The following is a 21,107-nucleotide window of genomic DNA, read 5'->3' as shown; positions in this document are numbered from 1 at the left end:
TATTATCTTACTCATTTGGCGTTGAAAAAATTCTGCAGCTGCCAAAATACCGAACGACATCCGCTGAAACATATACCTACCAAATGGTGTGATGAATGTAGTAAGCTCTCTTGACTTTTCCGGCAATTCTGTCTGCCAAAATCCTGAATTAGCATCCATTTTGCTAACAATGAAGCTGTCCTCTAGCTCCGCTATTGTTTCTTCCAATGTAGGCAGTGGGAAATTTTTTCTAAGTACACTCTTGTTCAGTTGCGTCAGATCCACAATTCGGACCTTTCCATTACTCTTTGGTGCTACTACCATTCCCGAACACCACTTTGTTGGTCTCTCAATTTTCTTTATTACTCCTAATTTTTCCATCTTTGCTATTTCCTGTTTCGTTGCTTCCTTCAGACCTATTGGCAACCTCCTTGGCACTTGGAGACACACCGGTGTCGAATCTTCTTTTAAATTTATCCGGAACACGTCTGGTAGTGTTCCAAGCTCTGAACAAATTTGGGTATTTCTTTGCCATCTCGTCCTCTATCTTTGTCACTTTTTGAATTGTCTTAACTAGCTCTAACTTTATTATCTCCCGTTTCCCTAACAGATTACTATTGTTTCCCTTCATAACACTGATCCTCGCTATTATTCTTTGTCCTCTCTTCGATATCAACTCAATTTTTGACTTGCTCACTGTCTCTAACCTCTTACCATCTGCCCCTTTCAGTACTCGTTTAGTTGGCTCAATCTTGCAGTTTATCCTCCTTGCTGTTGCTTCACTTATAACTGTTACATCAGCTCTTGTGTCTATCTCAAAGTTTATATATTTATTTCTAGTTTTCAAGCTGATTAGGAAGTCATTAGCTGCTTTAAATCTTTTTAATTTCTCTTTTAGTTATAATGAATCTTCTGAATATTCCGATGCATCATTCTCAACCATGCTTATTTTCTTATTTGTTAGCCGTTTAGGACAGCTTATTGTTATGTGTCCTGTTTCCGAGCAAGCATAGCATGTGATAGGTGACTTGTCATCATTTTTTTTTAGAGTGCCTCCACCACTGGTTAAGTTTCATTCTCTGTATCCTCTATTATACTCAGTTCCTCTATTTCTGAAGCAATCTTTTGATTCTTGTCCGAATCTATTCCATGTATAGCATTGTACTCCTGATCTCCATGTACCGATATTACTTTTGTTTCTTGCTCCTCCATCAGCTCTACCTCCTATCCTTTGTATTAACTCATCGTCTTCTTCTCCTACTACTTGATCTATCGTTTCATTTTTTTTTTGTTATTATCCCCGCTGCTATTGTGGCCAACTCGTACTGACTGCACCTGGCTCTTGCCTTCTCTAGGGTGATATTATTCTTAAGTAACAACTCTTTTTTTATTTTATCATCATTCATACCCATTATCAAAACCTGCTGTATTAGATCTTTCTCCAACTCCTCCAGCCTGCATTGTTTCGCTGCCTTTTCTATTCTTTCTATAAACCTGCATAAATCTTCACTATTATCCTGTTTCATAGTAAATAATCTGTGTCTCGTTGCTACTATATTTTCTTTCTCAGAAAAATAATCGTCAAATTTTTCTTTGATGACGTCGTATTGCATGGCATCAACCTCTATCTCCCATGTTTCAAAAATATCATACCCCTTCTCTCCCATGCAGTCTAACAGAAACGCTGCCTTCTTTTGTTCTAAAACGTATTCTTCTGATTCTACCTTTCTTGTCACCCTGGTGTGTTTCTTTCTTTTTAATCCCGCAGACACAATCGCTATCTCAAATCTTTCAATAAATTTCCTCCATCTTTCTAATTCGGCTCCGGTTTATAGTCTCAGTTCGGGTGTCTTAACCTCCTTCCCAAAAATGCTATTATTGTGTCTGTTACTCATCTTCCAGGTTATTATCCTCAATCATTCACTATTGTATAACTTATAATTTTATATTTCTTTCTTCAACTATTATATTCACAAATTCTTTCTATTATCATCAATTATTCACTATTGCTTAATCTTTTTATTATCATCGCTGCAATTATCGTTGACTTACTGGTTCTCCTTGTAGTCGCCTCTCTTGACACCATTTAATGTACCTGGTTTTTAGTTCCTAGTTATTGCTTCCTTCTCTTCCGATCACTCGCAGTTAAGATGCCGTAATCCTCTCCTAGCTGTCGTAAACCGGACATCCGGTTTTCTGCATCACATTAATAAGTATTTTTTAGTACTATATTATTTAAATGTTACTTTAGGACTTGTCACCTATTTTTCGAAGTGTTGGCATTGATAACAAAGTCTAGGAAAGTAATCACCTAATTAAATATTAAGACCATAATTAAATTTAAGTGAAAGAAAATCAGAAGAATAGAAAAAAACAAAAAGAGCGGGATAAATTTTGTACTAGTTAATGGTCCTCGATGAATCTGCCTCTACAGCGAGCGAGCTATGCGCAGCCACTGCGCAATTGTCGTTTCCTTGCTGCAAATTTGCACTGGCTTCGCACTGATCAGTGCGCAATGATTTTAGTGCGAAGACAAAATCACGCGAAGACGAAAGTACTGTGCATCATGGAAACATAGTAAATGACGTCATAACTAGTTGGCTGTTACATATTACCAAAACACTAATTTTCACCCTCTACAAAACCCATTTCAAGAAGAAGCTAGTGTTACTTAACCATGTACTCCACTCTTTACTTTGTTGGTGCCTCCTATATTTTGGAAGTTTTCTTTTCCCCAGATGTTTAAAAAGATCTCTTTAAAATTATATATACTAGAAATTCCACTGTCATACAGCCCACGACCAAAGTGATATTGGAAAAAAGAAAGGGTACTGATGGTTGAGAAATGCAATATTAGCAGTTAAATAGGATAACTGCAATGGTAGCTGTAATGTACTGGGTGTGGGTGTTATTATATACAACAATTAGCAATAATGAAAGGAAAAGATTATATGTTTATATCTCTCTTCCTGCAAAAAGAGAAATGCAATATTGGCCAATATTAGAAGTAAAATGCACTGATGTTATTAGAATAACCAATATTATTAATATAGTAATAATATAAAACCAATGCACAATTTTGATTACATTTCAAAACGTCATAGCTAACAATATCACGAAGTTGTGATATTTATATAGATCTTTAAAAAATCTGTACTACGTAGTCATTGTTCTGTAGTCATCCAAACTTATAATTAATTATTGTAATAATCTCATTAGAACCGTCAGAAAAAATATCATCGTCATTCCCTTTACTTACACTGCGTTAGAGTTTTAGAAAATCTACTACGTAGTCATTGCTCTGTAGTCCTCCAAACTTATCATTAATTATTGTAATAATCTCATAAGAACCGTTAAAAAATATCATCATCATTTCCTTTACTTACACTGTGTTAGACATCAGTTAGAATACAAAAGTACTCAAATGTGTCGGCAAATGAAAATGAAAAAATTGAAATCGGCAAAAATGAAACGATTTCTGTACTCCTATGTTAATTGCCGAAACCTTCGGCAATTCGACAATGCTATAGACTGGTGAAAAGTGCACGTTGTTTTTTCGTGAAATGCACAAGACTTTATAGTTCTATTCTCCGTCGCTCGGCGTTTCAATTTCCGGTCTTAACTTTTATTAAACAAAGCTTTTCAAACGTTTTGTGGCGATTTTCGTCCAAATAAATCTGTCTATTTGTGTATAATCCAATCAGATGGGTTAGTTTTAGGAATTTGCGGTAACCTTTCAAAGGCTTGGTAACATACTTAAAAAGGTTTCTATGTGTTTTGTATCATTATTATACTTAAACGACATATACTTATACATATTAGAGTAGAGAAAGCATAATATTATTATGCTTTATTAGTTATCTTGAGGTGTTGACTGATGTTCTAAAAAAAATTAAGGAGATTGACCCACTAGAAGCTGAGATATAGCCAGCCAAACACAGGTCTACCTAATAAAGAATCAGAGGAAAACCCTTCGAAAATCCCGAGAACTGTGACGTATGAAATCGACTTAATGATCATGTTCCGGAATTGCGCACCCTTACCGCCGTTACGTATAATGATTGTTTTGGCTACGAGATGTGAAACGCTTCTCGCGATAGTAAATAATTTACAGACTAGCTCTGGTTTCTCAGAAAAATCAAGCAAACATTGTGTGGTAAAGGCATTTGCCCACAACCCCTCGCCATGATTTTTCAAAACAGAAGAGCAGATTTTGACTATTATGCTTCAAAATTTAACTCGATCTCCACGGATATGCTCCGAAGATCCTCTTTTCAACAAACGGCACGTGTATAGTCTATATGCGACATTCGCGATATGCAGTTTGTTTAGAATAAGAAATAGGAATGTGACTTTTTGTTCATTCATCATTTTTCTACTGTGTATCTACTGCAGTATTCAGTTGATTTTCATGATTATCGTCACTATTAACAGACTGTAAGTTCACTACAGCCATAATCTTAAAAAGAATAACTTGACCGTGCTGCTCTTGCTGCAAGAAAAGAAAACGATAACTTTTGATTTGATTTTTCTATTGATTTATTATCTTATCTATGATTATTTTTATGATTAATATAATAATCATAATGCATATTATACAAAATAATAATATAACTGCGTACAGACCTGCCAACCCAAGAGTGGGGCAAAGCGTGAGATTTGGTTTTGGGGCAATTGATGTATCAATGATAGTATGTATAAAATTGTGGAAATCGGGGAAAAACCTCACGCATTTTCATTTTTTCTTTGGGGTGATTGCGTGAGTCTCACGCCAAATGCGTGAGAGTTGGCAGGTATGACTGCGTATAGAATAAATGGTGTAACTAATGTAATTTGTAGAAAATTCCAAATGATTACCGAGATTGATTTAATTGATTCCATTTATTAGCTATAGTTAAAAAATCTGAACAACGCTAAAGATGAGTCTGAATAGGGAAGCTAAGTGGGAGAACAACAAAACTGAGCTGAACTAGCAAGGTAGCGAAATGTTGCGAAATAATAGATGCGTGTAATTATTTTACGCTAAAACTAATCTCGCGTCAGAGGGACTGGTTCGGAATTATCAGAGCAATGATTGTTAGGTCCAATTTGATTGTTCTTATACTTCCAGGGATTAAACGAAATAAAACGCCGCGATTGTTATAGGAGAGCGCATTAGTTGGCTTAATTGACCAATGGCACACAAGTCGATTTCATACGTCATATATTGATGATTACCAAAACACTAATGTTTTTTGGTAGACCTATGTTTGGCTGGCTATATCTCAGCTTCTGGTTGGTCAATCTCCTTGATTCTTTTTTTAGAACATCAGTCAACACCTCAAGATAAATAATAAAGCATAATAATATTATGCTTTCTCTATTCTTTAAACGACTTTACTGAAATATAGTTAAATTTGTTGATAGGATTTCGTTGCAAGGGTTTGGTGACGGCCATTAACGGATAATTTTTCGGAAGTTGTGTGCACATGTGCATTTATCATAAATCTCCCAATCAATCGCTTCGCTCTTGTTTGGTCGTGGGAATATACATCAATGATATACAGCCCCCCCCCCCAGAGGGGTGTATATCATTGTATACATGTAGGCCTAATTGGTAAAATCCGTTTTTGAATAATCGTTAATATTCTAATTATTATTAGAATTTAGACGTCTTTGCTAGTTCACACTGATATAAAAGTCCTCCAGTCAATACTTATTTTTTAGCACTAGTTCTAAGCTGAAAAAAGTTTTTAAAAAATTTAGCTCAATGCAAGTGTATGCTAATTTTATGAACGCGCGCCGTCACCGGAAGTGAAGCTCTATATAAAACAATGTTTACCCAATTGTCTCTACTTTTCAATGTTCCACTCAGGTTGACAGCTATAAGCTTTTGTTAACGCCAGTAGCAGTAAATATTATAGTGAATTTTTGCGTGTGTCCATTGTATATGCGTGCGTTTGCTTTGTGCTCTCGTGTAAAATTAGTTTAATTTTATGACTTATGTAAAAAAAACTCACAAGAGTGGTGTGGGGACAATCCTTACCTCTAGTCACTGCGCTTTAACCAACGCTGCCAACTCTACAACCTGCTGAACGCAACAGGAGGGAGCAGAAACCAACTCACTTGTGCTTTACTGAACTCAACAGAGTGCGCTGAACCCAATGCTGCCGACTGTACAACCTGCTGAAACCAACAGAAGGGAGCTGAACCCAACTCAATTGTGTTCTGCTGAAACCAACAGAGTGCGCTGAAACCAACGTTGCCAATGCTACAACCTGCTGAACCCAACAGGAACTGAAACCAACGCAATTGTGCTTTGCTGAACTCAACAAAGTGTGCTGAACCCAATGCTGCTGACAGTACAACCTGCCGCAACTAACAGGAGGGAGCTGAACCAAATTCACTTGTGCTCTGCTGAAACCAACGTTACAACCTGCTGAACCCAACAGAAGAGAACACAACTCTTTTAAGAACAAGAACTCTTTAGTTATCCAATTGTTTGTTATAATTTTTCTGAGCTTGCTGCTAGTCTGTAGTAAGGCTTAGAATTAATGTTTCTCCAAAAAGTGAAACAATTTTATTATAACACAAATATTAGATGTCTATTTTAAGATTGAAACGCATGTTGAACTGTCTAAAAACTTGTGGCAATATTATTACATAAGCGATTGGCCTAGAGATTGACGGTTATCGTTCAAACCAACCAATCATATCGTCTTGCTGACTGCCGACTTTCTAAAAATTTTCACATCCGTAACAATAAAAAATTCTTGTTAGACAATGAGCCATTGCAGTATAAAAATCTGAACACTAACAAAAAGACCAGAAAATTCAACATATTCTGGATAGGGAACAGTAATCGTAACAAAACAGTAAGACATATTTTGATAATGAAAAGGGCTAATTACAAAATCTCATCTCGAGATCATATGTATGAATAATAACAGAAACAGTATTATTTAAGTAACTTAAACAACTAATACTTACTAGATTATTCTGATACATAACCATGAACATATGAAAATTCTTCAAACGAGCGAACAGTAAGAAATAAATTATTGAAGATTGTTCATTGAGTAAAAATCCTAATACATGGAGTCTGTTATTTTTTCTAGGACGACTACTGTCCCAGAAATCTCTTCTCTATATATCGCCTAAGTCACCTTTTCTTTTAATCAGTATTTTACGCTTTTCTGCATCGAGTATCCAAAGCGCCTCGATGAGTCTGACATCCTTGAGACTGATCCAAATCGGGCAATTCTTTGGAGTTATTCATCCCACGGCTTTTTTCAGGGCTATCATTCTTTTCATAGAGTTTGCTCTTTAGAATACCTTGCTTAATTTTCAAGTTTACTATACCATCCTCCCCTAAAACTTCATTCTGTCCCAGAATGGCATTACTTCTATGGCAGACATCTAAGTGGTAGTCCTGTAGGTGCTGACATAATTTAGTAGCCTGAGGCTGGGTTGGTGGAATAGTGTGATCTCCCACCTCAGATCTCTTTGCGTGCCCCTAGAACAATGAGACGCCTTGCCTCTTCACCTTTGAGTCAGGAGGGCAATCCGTTAGCTTAGGTGGACTTTCTCTGCAATTTCTGGTGGTGCTTAGTCTGATATTACAGAGTCTGGTGATATTATTTTCATATGGAATAGGGGTTCTGCCCTTGCACTCTATTTTAAATTTCTGATTTGGCAGATACTTGCTCATAGTGGAGGGACTAACATCTTTCGGTTTAAGTTTGGTGCTGCATCCTTTCTCCGTGAAAAATGTCTTCAATGAAGCTTTGGTTTCGACAGAAAAGGTGGCAGGCTCATCATTCATATCATCTTAGATTCTCCACTTTTATAGACAGAGTCTGGTGCCTCCTTTAAACAAACTGTGCTGCTTTAACTCTTCTACTGGCTTTTCAACCTCGGCTTCCTGTATTGGCCCCATCCGATATACTAGCTGATTAATGGGCGGCCTATCCCTCGTAACCAAAATTTCATGTTTTACTACCTGGTCGCGACCAACATCATCTCTGCTGGAGATGAATACATTCTGATGCTTTATCAGCGGTATCTTGGCTTGCTTTGGATTAATTTCTGACAGAGGTTGCGTCAACCTGGGTAAATGTTCATCAAAGTGTTTGGGCATTTAGTTCCATTGCAATCTTTCTGAAACTGCTTTTGTCTTTCTACGGGCCTGCAGACGGCTACTTTGTTTCCAGAAGGTAGATGAATAGGTCTATTGCTTGTGTTCATCACACGAATATTGACCTCCTGCTCTGTAGGTTCCCACAGCGATGTAACTATCATTAAGCCCAAAACGTTGTGCGAAGTTTTGATGCAAGCTGGCCCTGAAGTCTACTTTGGACTAAGCCTTGCTAACAACAAGCATTCAGTATTTGGCCAAATAACAATGCTCCTTTTGACCTGCACATTCAACAAAACGGGTTCTTTGTCCTCTGCGTAGCAGGCAACTGTGGTGCCCTTACAATGTAGCTGTAAATAACGGAAGTCTATCTGACATTCTTGATCCTCCAAGAAGTGTAACCCTAACAGAATGTGATTGTCCACATCAAATACTACAAACTGATGTTGCAGTTGTATCGGTCCCAGTCAAAATTTTAAATTTCTCATGCCTTCAAGTAAAATCTGCTGCCCATTTGCTAACATCCCGCTACCTCGCACAGTTACCAACTTCAAGTAACATGAGCTAGGCAATGTTTCCAGCACTTTCTTTGGAAGTACGGACTTTGTACAACCATTGTCAGGCAACACGACAAGTTTTTGTTGGTGTACTCATACTGGAACATAGTATGTACTAGTGAGCCAACGTGCTTGTATCCGAAGTTTGCCCACATCACGAGGTTCAGGCAGTACGGGCATTAGTTTGCCTGAACTTGGTCGTTTGTCGATGGCTTTGGCTTATAACAGTAATGAGCAACATGGCCTCTGCCGTTGCAATTGTAGCATCAAACTTCTCTCTGAGGCTGTTGGCTTCTCATTGTCGTCGATGTTAGCTATGCCATCATTGCTTGCTGTGATGCCACCGTTTGATTTTGCAGGTACAACATCTGCTGCATAAATTTACTCTGCATTTTTGCAAAATGTTTAAACAAAGCTGTTTGACTTGCATTTGCTTTGTCATTTCTTTTTCAGTTGTCAGACATCATCCAACTTTACTCGGTGGACATTTGTATCATATTCTACCATATCATGATAGTTCTGAATAGTTTCTACAGCATCAGTCATGGTGCTGGGAGGAGATAAGCGCAATGTTCAGGCCAACTGTGAGCTAAGCCGAATTGCTGCAATCAACTCACGCTTGGCTTGCTGGTCATGCTGATAGCCATCTAGTTTGGGGAAAGGCTTTTGAACTAGTTTCTGCACCTTTTCAGCATAATGATATAATTATGTTATCCTTTGGTTTTAATTTTTTTGATTTTAATATGGCGCTAGCTGTGTATGTACAGAGCCCATATTGCGCCCCAAGTTTATTGCAAACTTCTTCATAGGTATTGCCACCAGCACCTTTAGTAGCTGTGCCTTTCAATGTCAAACTTTTTGATGCTTAAAATGCTCCTTTGTGTGAGCTCTCCTCAGCTGATATCCACTAATTCTCTCCTTATCAAAGGCCATCTTATTATTCATTTCATTTGTCTTCTCGAAGTTGTATTTCTTCATAAGATCCATGTTATCACCAGCGCAGGAAGCTGTAATGCAATAGTAATCTATTATAATAGTAATAAATCATCTCACTATGAATAAACTCTAGTTAATCATTTTACTAACACTGGTACAGACTAAAATAGTATTGTTCAAATAAGTCAAGTACATGGTTATTATTGACATGGAAATTGACACGGACCTAGGAATGGGAATAGGCAAGGGCTTAGCCATGGGTATAAGCATGAACACGGGGAATAGACAGGAGCATGTATGTGGACATTGAAGTACACATCGACATGGGTGAGGACATCAGTATGAATATGGACATAAACACAAACCTAGGCACAGACACAATCATAAGCATAGACAGACAGACATGGATGTTGGCATAGATGTTGACATAGTAATAGCTGTAGACTTAGACAAACAAGGATGTAGGCAAAGACTCGGACATAGAAAAAAGGGTGGATGTGGATATAGACATGAATATGAACATGGAAACCAACATGTATGTTGGCTATTACCACGAACATGGACACATGTCATAGATATGACATGGACACATAGACATATGCATGGATGTGACCATGCACAAAAACATAATTATAAAAAAAGATGCAAACATAGATGCAGACAGTGACATAGAAATAGACATAGAACTAGACTAATGCATAAATGTGAACATAGGCGTAGGCATGAATGTGGATTTGGATGTGAACTTGGTCATGGATGTGAAAGTGCACAAGAATGGTCACTTGAACACGGCTGTCAACATAGACGTAGACAGGAAGTGGGACATGCACATATACATAGTCAGGGAGATTGGTGCAAGGTGCACTAAGTTGAGGCTTGTCTTCCCTTCTTGAGGTAACAAGAGTACAATTCAGTTCAAGACTAGACAACTCCGTGTGAAAGTACATTAAACCAATCTATTTATGACATGCAAGACACATACAAGTCCCTTCTTAGTAGTAAATAAATCACTAATGATTATTATTTTAAACTATGAAACAATTTTAAATACAAAACAGACTAGTAATGAGCACATGAAACACTAAGGTGGACCAAGCAGGGAAATATTGAATATCGACTCTCAAAATAGTTGGTGTTCCATAATACATGGAGGGGTGAGAAGCATGAGTGATGGTGGGCTAGGGCAAAAATAGATTTAGCTTAGACCAATGGGTGCTTTTTGAATAATATGCTATTACGCATGTGACGGTTTTGAAATATGTAAGTCGGCAAGACAATTCTTCTCGTAATATTAAAGTTGCATTTAATAAATTTTCCTGCTAAAATATATAATTTTAGCAGGAAAACTGCTAAAATGAAAAGTTGAAGTTCTTTTCTCCTGCAATCTGCAAAGCAACATGGAAGAGTTCAAGGGAGAAGTTCAATTACTGCAATTTATTTTGGTTGTGCTTTTACCAAACCTAAAATCTACTAATATGAGAGAGGGAGGGGGAGAGAGGGGGAGGGAGGGGGAGAGAGGAGAGGGAGGGGGAGGGAGGGGGAGAGAGAGTCTGGGACACATAACAACATGCAGGGAAGACAACTCTAAAAGTTGACTTCTGAAGTCGCAAATATCACAATCGTTATTTCCGAAGGAGTATACCATGTGACGGTCTTATTTATCATCTACGCGAGTATTATGTATTATTTTTAATCTGATATGGCAGCAAACATACGCTGGTTAGTAAGTATGAAACGTTGGTTGCATAATAAATCAATCACGAGAGTTATTATATTTCATATGTTCAATTCATTATGTTTTGATTTAATTATAATAAAAAGTTATATCAATTGAATAAAAAAAATTCACAATAACAATACAAACATAGCAAATGAATAGCAATAGAACAACAAAAATGAATCGCACGCTGCTAGTAAAGAAAAGTTTATCTAGTAAAAAGTAATTTCAGTTTTATTTTACTCGCGAGTATAATGCTTACTCGCGAAAGTTATTATGAACAACTCGGACCTACCACTGCAAAACGGTGCCATCTGAAAGCAAATACTCTTTCCGAAGCCAGTAGAACTATAAATTGGTCAAAACCTGCAATAATATGTTGTGAAGCTTGAAACTGTTCTGATCTCAGTGTGACTATGCCTAGCTTTGATAGTAATTTTTGAATCGCTCCATTTTTATCAGTATAGGAAATGAAACTGCTAACGTGAAAATGCAAGAGAATAGTAACCTATGGTTCTTATCATTTTATTATCAAACAGGGTGTTACGTAACCACCCAGCCTATCAAAAATATAAGGCTTTTTACCAGATCAAGTCACGTTACCGTGACGATAGGCTTTTAAACACGCCACTTCACATCTAATACATCGTGAGATCCGAATCTAACGACACGCTTCCATTAGTATCAGTCTGAGCATCATATGTAACATATGTCGCTTGTTTTGCAGAAGTTATCTTACCTTTTTTTCGCTATATGTCCCAGGCTCTCTCTCACAATCCCTCACGAGAGCCATGCCCAGGCTATGTAGACGTGATCTTCGACGTAAGTTTTGACATGGACATGAATGTGTAATGAGGTTGTACCATTGGTATACCCTGTGGATGTGGACATGGACAGAGACAATGAAATAGACACAGATGTAGACATAGATGTGAACATAGATGTAAACACAGATGTTGAACTAGACATAGACATAAGCGCGGACTTTGATATAGAAATAGACCTAGATATATAGGTGGAAATAGATGTAAACACAGATGTAGACATAGATGTGAACATAGACTTTGACATGGAAGTGAATGTGGATATGGATGAGGAAATGGTCTGGGACATGGACGGAGACATGGACAAGGACATGGTATGTAATGTTACCAAAAACTAAAAAGAGTTGATACTTTTTGTTCTAATCATTATTACTACGACAATATGTTCAGGCCTGCTAATAATTACTCTGTATAAACTATGTGACTTATCATTTAAATTAATTGTATATTGATCATGAGAATATTGCTACCAGCTCAGCTAATTTTAAAATGAGAATATTAATGAAAATTTTGTTTGAAAATGCTAATTTTCTTTTCCAAATTTTAACTGTATGTAAATTACCATAAAATAATCAATCATGGTCACAATTACAGAAGCAATATTAGCTGAGAGAGAAAAATGGAGTTGTCCTCACTTTGTTTTGGCAAATTAATCTTTACAAGCCGTTTGAAAATTAACCTGTTATTGTTCCTTAGCCGATATATGTACTATCAATGTTTAGCTCAGAATGAAAATATATTCTCATATAAAAGATATTAATATTTCAACTTGTATTAATCTTTTGGTATGATATCATGGGAATGGCGTCATAAAAAAGGTCACCATGCACTCGATACTGATATGTATGCAGCTCCTTTCTCTGACTTTAATATTAATATCAATACTATATATTAGATATTAATGTTATAATTTACAAAGTTTGCCATAGTTTTTATTAAAAATATAACTGTTTGTTACATAAAATTATATTATTTATGTCTATTATACAGAGCAGGCACCAGAACCTACAATTATTTTCAACATGAGAAAAAATAGTACATAGGTAATGTTACCTTCAAACTGCTGACATATTTAATCAGATAGATACAAGTTAATGTGAACTTCCTGTTTGATGACATCATCAATGTAGTTAATGATAGATTTATACAGCTACATGCTCTCTTCTATCAGAGCCGTTACTAGAGCATTTTATATTCTCGAATCATCTATATTGTTCTTTGAACTGATAGGAATACATGTAGTGGGTTGTGTACCAATTATCCTATGCACAAATAAGGAAAAATGAAATATTAGCCGTGTTTCTATAAGATACACAATGTGTTAGTTATCCTGCTATTAAAGTTTTCTTTAGAAAATAAGGCTATCTCAATAAATATTCACTAATAAAAAGTATATTCTATCAACGTACGCTTAAGTAGTGCTCTACTCACCTCAGAATGAATATTATAGGAGAGAAGACGATTCCAACTAAAATAATTTGTCTTGTCACACTGGAAACCATGGTGATGATAGAGGAAGGCATGAATAACATTAAAATACAGATAAAGAAAAAAATGTCTGTCAGAGCACTGAACAACGACATCTAGCTTGCTGTATGTTTGAGTCTTCAATGAGCTTGATTGTTGGCACAAAGTCATTACATCATAGTCAATTGTTGAACAATTCAAATTTGTTTTCTAACTAATTAAATGCCCTATGTTGTCCATGTAATAAAAGTCTTTGTACAACAAACTTAATTTTATTTATTGTATAACAGCAGTTACCTTTTTAACTTTCAAACTTCATATCATGAGAAATGTGTTTTGTGCAGTTTAAATAAATTAGGAGAAAAAGTAAAACAGCTGTAAAAGTTTTCAAACTTTGTCAAACAACTGTAACTTTTGAATTTCATATCATGAAGAAAATGTTTTGTGCAGGTCAAATAAATTAGGAAACAAAATAAAACGACTATAAAAGTGGTTAAATAATTAGCAAGGAGTAGCTAAATTAGGTCTGTTTTGCTACGATTACAATAAAAGATGATTTGGCAATGATAAAATTGATACGAACTGAGAAAACAAAATCAAAATTCTCAAAAGTTCAATTTAATAATAACAATTCATTGCATAGAAGTGTGTGTGCCTGCGGGTGTGTATAAAAAAAGGTTACTGTTCCACCAGAAGCTATCCATCAAAACTTTGAATACGACGATACTGGTACCTCTCAACACTGGTATAAATGTAAAATTAGGATATCGGAGTGTCTTTGTCTGACCGAACGGTGAGAGAATGTAGAGGCTATTCCTACTCAAGATAATACAATTTTCCATGTTAAAAGTATTGACCTTTACCGATTTTTTATTTGAACCTCACGAAGAACCGGATATAGAAGTTCACGAAAAGCATCGTGTTTCATTGAGTTAATAAATTTTAAATTAATAACTATGAAATTCTATAGTATTTCAGATTTGATAGAGTTTCAATTATTACGTCATTTAGCGCATAAAATCAGGAAAAGGGGGTATATAGTATATAGTAAGGGCTATGGATTGTAAGAGCCTCCGTGGTCTTGCAGATAGATAATTGGATTGCAATTTTCGTGAGTGTGAGTCCAACAGCATGCAAAATTTTAATATCCAAAATTTTAATAGCTATAGCCGGACAAACCGACAGCTATCTGAATGGACAAATTTTGAGAAATATAGATTTTATGTCACATTTTAATGTTGTATCTAGTAAAAAGTTTACTAAAAAAAGAACGCGTTTGCTGTTTGCTTGGATACTTTGAAATAACGAAGGCAGTGATTCAAATCTGGGTTTGTTGTAACAGAAAAAGGCTTGTTGTCAGGACTGATTTGTGCCATTGTTCACCTACTAAAATGATTACAGTTATTAGGGTCTATTTTATCTCTGCTAAAATGAGCATAATTACATTTAATGCTAAGAAAAAGCTTTGTTCCATTAGGAGAAGAGTTGAGCTACTAAGTGCACATGCAATCACTACTTCACAGCTGGCATCCTTTCAGCAGACTTATATTGCTGAACCATGACTAGTCCACCGTCTTTCCTTGTTGAGAATATTATGTGTATTAAATGTGTATTTACTTGTTATGCTACTAGTAATATGTACTGGCTCTTTCTCTAATAAAATAATACAAATAATAATATATAATACAAATTAATTTATATGAAACAATAATGTTAACCAAAGTGTTTCAATTCTGACAAGCTGATGCTGTGATACACCTTAAGTTTTGTAGAGACAACTTCTAATTTTCGGAATGGCATCAAGTTGTGGTCGACAGATTGGAACAAAGTGACTACTTAGTGCAAGGTTATATTGTGATAAAATCTGACTTATTATGAAATAATATATATATTTTTTATACACCACAACTTTATATATACTGTATATATACATAATGTATATATGAATATTGTGTGAAGAATGGATGCTTTATATATATATACATATATCTATATAAAACATCTATCTAGTTTTATACATTTATATATAAAACTAGATGATTTCTGACTAACATTTCTCATGTGAGCCAAAATGTTATGCTCGTCAGGCTGTGACTGATGCTTTGCCAAGATGGTGCGGTGTGGGGCCTATGAAATTTCTGAGAAAATAACTGCGCCTGCTTGCATGTAGATGCTAATTTATTCTTTTGATTTGGTGTTCTAGTTCTGGTTTAAGTCTTATGTGCATTTATTATTATTGCAAACAAAAAATACAATAGCAGACAAAAATACAAATACCTGCTGCCAAAACGTTCGTCACAGCCTGATGAGCACCAAGTGCAAAACAATATTGTAGCTGCCATGAGAAATTTTAGTCAAAAATTGATTAGTCTTAATATGCTCAACTCACGATTTCGATTTTTAAAAATTTAATTTTTTGAGACGGCATATATACATATACATTATATAGCCATATACCAGATGGCCACCATGTACCAGGCATATATACATATACATTATATAGCCATATACCAGATGGCCACCATGTACCAGGCATATATACATATACATTATATAGTCATATACCAGATGGCCACCATGTACCAGGCATATATACATATACATTATATAGCCATATACCAGATGGCCACCATGTACCAGGCATATATACATATACATTATATAGCCATATACCAGATGGCCACCATGTACCAGGCATATATATATATACATTATATAGCCATATACCAGATGGCCACCATGTACCAGGCATATATACATATACATTATATAGCCATATACCAGATGGCCACCATGTACCAGGCATATATACATATACATTATATAGCCATATACCAGATGGCCACCATGTACTAGGCATATATACATATACATTATATAGCCATAATTATACCAGATGACCACCATGTACCAGGCGCTTTCGAATAGCAAGGAGCTGACTTGGAACAGTTGGAGCTGAGGGGACAGGAACTAACGGGGTCCTTAAACTAAACATAAAAAAGGTCAGTGACTGCTGAGCACTGTAAAGATGCACATGTAACGTGCTAGCCATTTTTGTAGAAATGGCGGATAAAATTGTGAGAAAACCGCTGAATATATGTAAAAGAGATTTGCTAAAACAGCTTGGGTATTAACTGTTGGGTGCTGCGGTTAGTCATTTTTCATTGGTGTACTTTTATTTGTACAACAAGCGCATCCTCTGTGGTGGCTATAACATAATATGAATAGTGGAATCGTAAACGACTAGAAGAGTTGCTTCGTTTTTGCAAATAACTGTACAAATGTAAGTCATTCCTAACATATTTTAAGGGTTTCAGCAACACGCGAAAAAAATCGCAAACATGTGTTTGTCTGCTGTAATTTCTACATTTATTCCAAACAAACTCTTCAACTGAACAGACAGAGAAGACAATGATGTAATGGAAATCATGGAATAAATTGTAATGGGAATCCTGTAATGGAAAAAACCATCCAAGACAAACCTTCTCTGCTAGTTTTGTGTACAAGTGTAATTTAGATGTGTTTACTTCTCTGACAATGCCAAGTGATAATGTCAAGGTCTTTTTTAATCTAGTACTTTATTTGCATATTTATAGTGAGAAATCACTGGTATCAAAGAAGCATTAGGATGCATCTCTCCATCATTAAAATGAAATATGAAGTGCCAGCAATAAAATATCACCATTTTTCAACCATTGAATTCAGCTAAAACATATGACACACATGTATTAAAAATAATAATATAAAATAAGCATGGAAGCCAAAGCATATCAAAGGTGCAAAATAGACATTTAATAAAAATGTTCTAAAAACTAAAAGTAAATATCTCTGAAGCAATTCATTTAAAGATGCAATGTGACATGAATAACACTGACATGAAGCAAATCTAATGCTACAGAAATCAATTGTTTGCCAGACTGACATCAATGTTGAAGTTGTTAACTTTTATCTACTCTTCAGGCCAATCTCAAACTGGTAAAACTCTCTCCCTGATTCACGGCTCCACAAAGAATGAAGAATGCGGATGACTGTGGCTGTCTTTCATAAACTTAAAAAGTAACAAAGAGAACTATGGAGTCACATAATAGAGAAGAGCATGAATGAGAAGTAAAATGAAACGGAGCTTAGATGTGAGTAATTGAATATAAATGAATTGAAAAAATCAATTTGTCCATCCTGTAGCATCCTATCCCATCCATCCCACCCCATCCCATCCATTCCACCCCATCCCATATGCTTACTTGGTCAGTGAGGGTATCAGCACAACCCATCCGTATTCTTTCTAGAGTGCATGGAGAATCCAGTCGGAAGTTCACATCCTTCCCTGCATCCTTTCTAGCTGCCTGAATTGCTAATTTGATAGCGAAGAAGACTGAAGCTGCCAAGAATAATGGAGGTTCTCCTACAGCCTGAAACATTACAGATCAGTGGTGAAGATCTCAACAATAAGCAGACAACTACAGTATGTCCTAACTAGACATACATACTAGTGTAAGTAACCAATAGGTTGAGTGGACAACAATGCCCTTTCTGTTTAGACTGAGCGTTTGCCATAAAGACTGATGCTTGGAATCTCTATTATATTCTGACCATTTGCAGAGCTGAAAGTTCTTATTCAATATTGTAAAACGATCTTTTATTGATCACTGATCGAAAGGCCGCCCACACCCATACAGCACTTAATAAAAGTTTCTCATGTGAAAGTAGTTCAGAATGTTTTCATTTAAATCAAAGCCTGTGTGAAAGATCAGTTTTGACATATGTTATTCGAGCGTCACTTTGGAATTGATCAACCTTGTCAAATCATCAAGTTCTGTTTCAGTAGACATCCACAACAACCCATAAGAAGCTGTACACAATTTCTATGGTTAAATCATGAGTTAAGGTGAAAACACAAACCTTCGATGAGTACACAGCCTTGACATTGGGTGTATCCTTGAGTAATGACACATTAAACTCTTGCGGTATGTTACCAAATGCTGGTATTTTGTAAGCACCTGGTCCTCTTGTCAGCAGATGTCCCGTTTTTGACATGATCTGCAAGTGGAGCCAAGAGATAAGCAAAATTAGAACATGTCAGATCTTGAACCCTCAGCAACTTTGAGTAAATGAGTAACCTTTAGCTTGCAAATACGTAAAGGCATGTATGAAAGTACCACGAAAGAGAGATGCGTGTAACAGTAGACTAACAGGAAGAGTAACGTCTATGGTGCTATTGCTGCTCAGAACCCTACAGATTCATATCTACCGTAGATTAACACAAACCTTGTTTTGTTCGAGGCAGAAGAGTCCATAACCTTGAACAAAGCCTCCTTCAACCTGTCCAATATCTATAGCAGGGTTGAGACTCTTCCCAACATCCATAACTATATCTGAGCGAAGGACCTGAGATTACAAATGATTTTAGACCCAGAGCAAAATACTGGGCACAATGGATAGAATAGCCAACCTGCTGCAGTGCAGCACAAGGCTAATACATGACAAGCAGCGCTTTGGTGAGTCTACTATACTTGTTCAATATACAAAATCCTAAATATAAGGATACAATACAAATATTAGTTGTTCGCTGAAGTCACCTTTACTAGGCAAAAAACTTAATAGACAATTCCAGCCTGCTTGCTTTGACATTCCTGCAATATTTTGTCATAACCTTTCTTCTTGATTGGCTCGGCCTTATCGGTAGTATGTCTGATTCGGCAGCCGACCTTTGGCCGATCGCAAGTTTCACCGGCGGTTGTATTTTCTGCCGAGGCTCAGTCCGGTCATGACATCGGTCACCTCGATGTTTGCAAGGCAACCAGCCTTGGCCGGGATCTTCCATCGCACTTATATAAATATTTGCTCAAACATAAGATGTCACCGTACAAAGCAGATATTGGAATGATTATCTTTGCATGTTGAGGTTTGATTATATGGATCGCGGTCACAGAAACCATGGTTAAGTCGCAAATCACAAAGTTGAGTTATCCGACTTTGAAGTTGCACCAACTGAATTTATAATATTGGTAACGATTTTTGTAACACGTGCATCTGGACCAATCAAAGGGTGATCTTTCTGAATCTGAAGTCAGTTTAGCCAATGGAAGTCTTTAACCCTTGGAAAAAAAACCCTTAAAACCGTTGTTATGCTAAACAGGAAGTACTGAAAAATGGCGTCCGATAAATATAATCGTTTCTTTTTTGCCGATTTTAAAGATAACTTTGACATTTTTGACACTTATAATGAGTACTTTGGTATTCCAACTGATGTCAAAAGCAGTGAAAGTAAAGGAAATTTCGATGATATTCTCCTAACAATTCTTACAAGCTTATTACATTATTTAATTGTAAAAATAATTATTCGATTTTATAAGATTGTTTTCAGATTTAATTTTAAGAACAATCATTTGAGTTTACAAGATCGAAGTATATACTGATCAATGGGGTGCAATATGTTACTGTTGTTAATTTTCTAAAGATTTTGTTGATGATTTGGCTATGCCCAATATTGCGATACTGCCAAGCCTATTTTAATATCTGCAAAAATAAGTAATACGTTTTTTTAACAAATATAAAGCTATTTCTATGACAACCAGCTAAAATCTGTTTAGATTTTTTAATTCAGCATAATTTTTCGAATATAAATACAGAATCCTAGATAAATATCACAAATTCTTGATACTTGTTGCTATGACGTTTTGAAATGTAAACAAAATTGTACATTGGTTTTCGTTTCTCAAACTTCAACGCTAGTTTTCTCGGAACTATGTTTTCGCACTAATGGTAAACGTGCATTCAGTTTTTTTACCATAGAATCTGCTGTAATTAAGCTAGAATCAAAATTTTCTTTGCAAAATAGCTGTGAGAAATTTCTCCTTCTGCTAGTGTAGATAACTCTAAATCTTATGATCGCGACTTAATCATGGTTTCTGTGATCATGACACATATAGTGAAATACACTAGATGCTCCGACTAGGTGAATAATTTATCTGAGAACATTTTACAATATAGAGCCTTTTCATTATACGAGAAGTCAAATACACATAAATTGCTGAAGCTGTTCCAAGATCATCTAAACTCCCCCTCTGGCCTTTCAAAAAAGGAAAAACTAAACGTCACTTTTTAATTTATTGACGGTACAGGAACTGTGACATCGTTGGATTGTATAGTTATCTTTTTTATCTTTTAGAGTTTAAATAAAAACTCCTTTTGATAAAAACTATCCTTTTGATAAAAACTGTAATCATTGACTCTAAACTCCATTTAGAGTCCATGATTACAGTAATTTCACTATAAGTTACAGGGCACACACACCTTTAATGTAAATTTAGACTTTTTTTCTAGACAACGTAGGTCCATGCAGCAAAAAAATTTGTTAGTTTAAAATACATGAAACAAAAAAATATTTTCACTATAAGCACATTTTCTATTTGTAGGTCTATTTGACTGTCTGTCTATCCACAATCAGGGTTAGAGGTTAGAATAAAAGGTAGCTTTTGACGAAACTCAAACTCCTGACATTCATGTTCGTA

The 21,107-nt window shown here is 35.9% G+C and overlaps 1 protein-coding gene across 1 annotated transcript in view; it reads right to left on the bottom strand.

Annotated features, from left to right (window-relative positions):
• Positions 1-17,174: 17,174 nt before the first annotated feature.
• LOC137400335 (xanthine dehydrogenase/oxidase-like) overlaps positions 17,175-21,107 on the bottom strand; it is a 56,585-nt gene continuing 52,652 nt past the window's right edge. The window contains exons 27-30 of the mRNA XM_068086665.1: positions 18,862-18,981; positions 18,496-18,633; positions 17,838-18,005; positions 17,175-17,644 (exon numbers count right to left, since the gene is read on the bottom strand). Of these exons, the coding sequence (XP_067942766.1) occupies positions 17,591-17,644; positions 17,838-18,005; positions 18,496-18,633; positions 18,862-18,981 (480 nt within the window). The 3' untranslated portion in view covers positions 17,175-17,590. The remainder of the gene's footprint in view (positions 17,645-17,837; positions 18,006-18,495; positions 18,634-18,861; positions 18,982-21,107) is intronic.

The sequence above is a fragment of the Watersipora subatra genome, chromosome 7 (assembly GCF_963576615.1).
Source record: "Watersipora subatra chromosome 7, tzWatSuba1.1, whole genome shotgun sequence".
Lineage (NCBI taxonomy): Eukaryota > Metazoa > Bryozoa > Gymnolaemata > Cheilostomatida > Watersiporidae > Watersipora > Watersipora subatra.
Note: the sequence above shows the minus strand (reverse complement) of the source record. Positions and strands in the feature narration are given on the sequence as shown.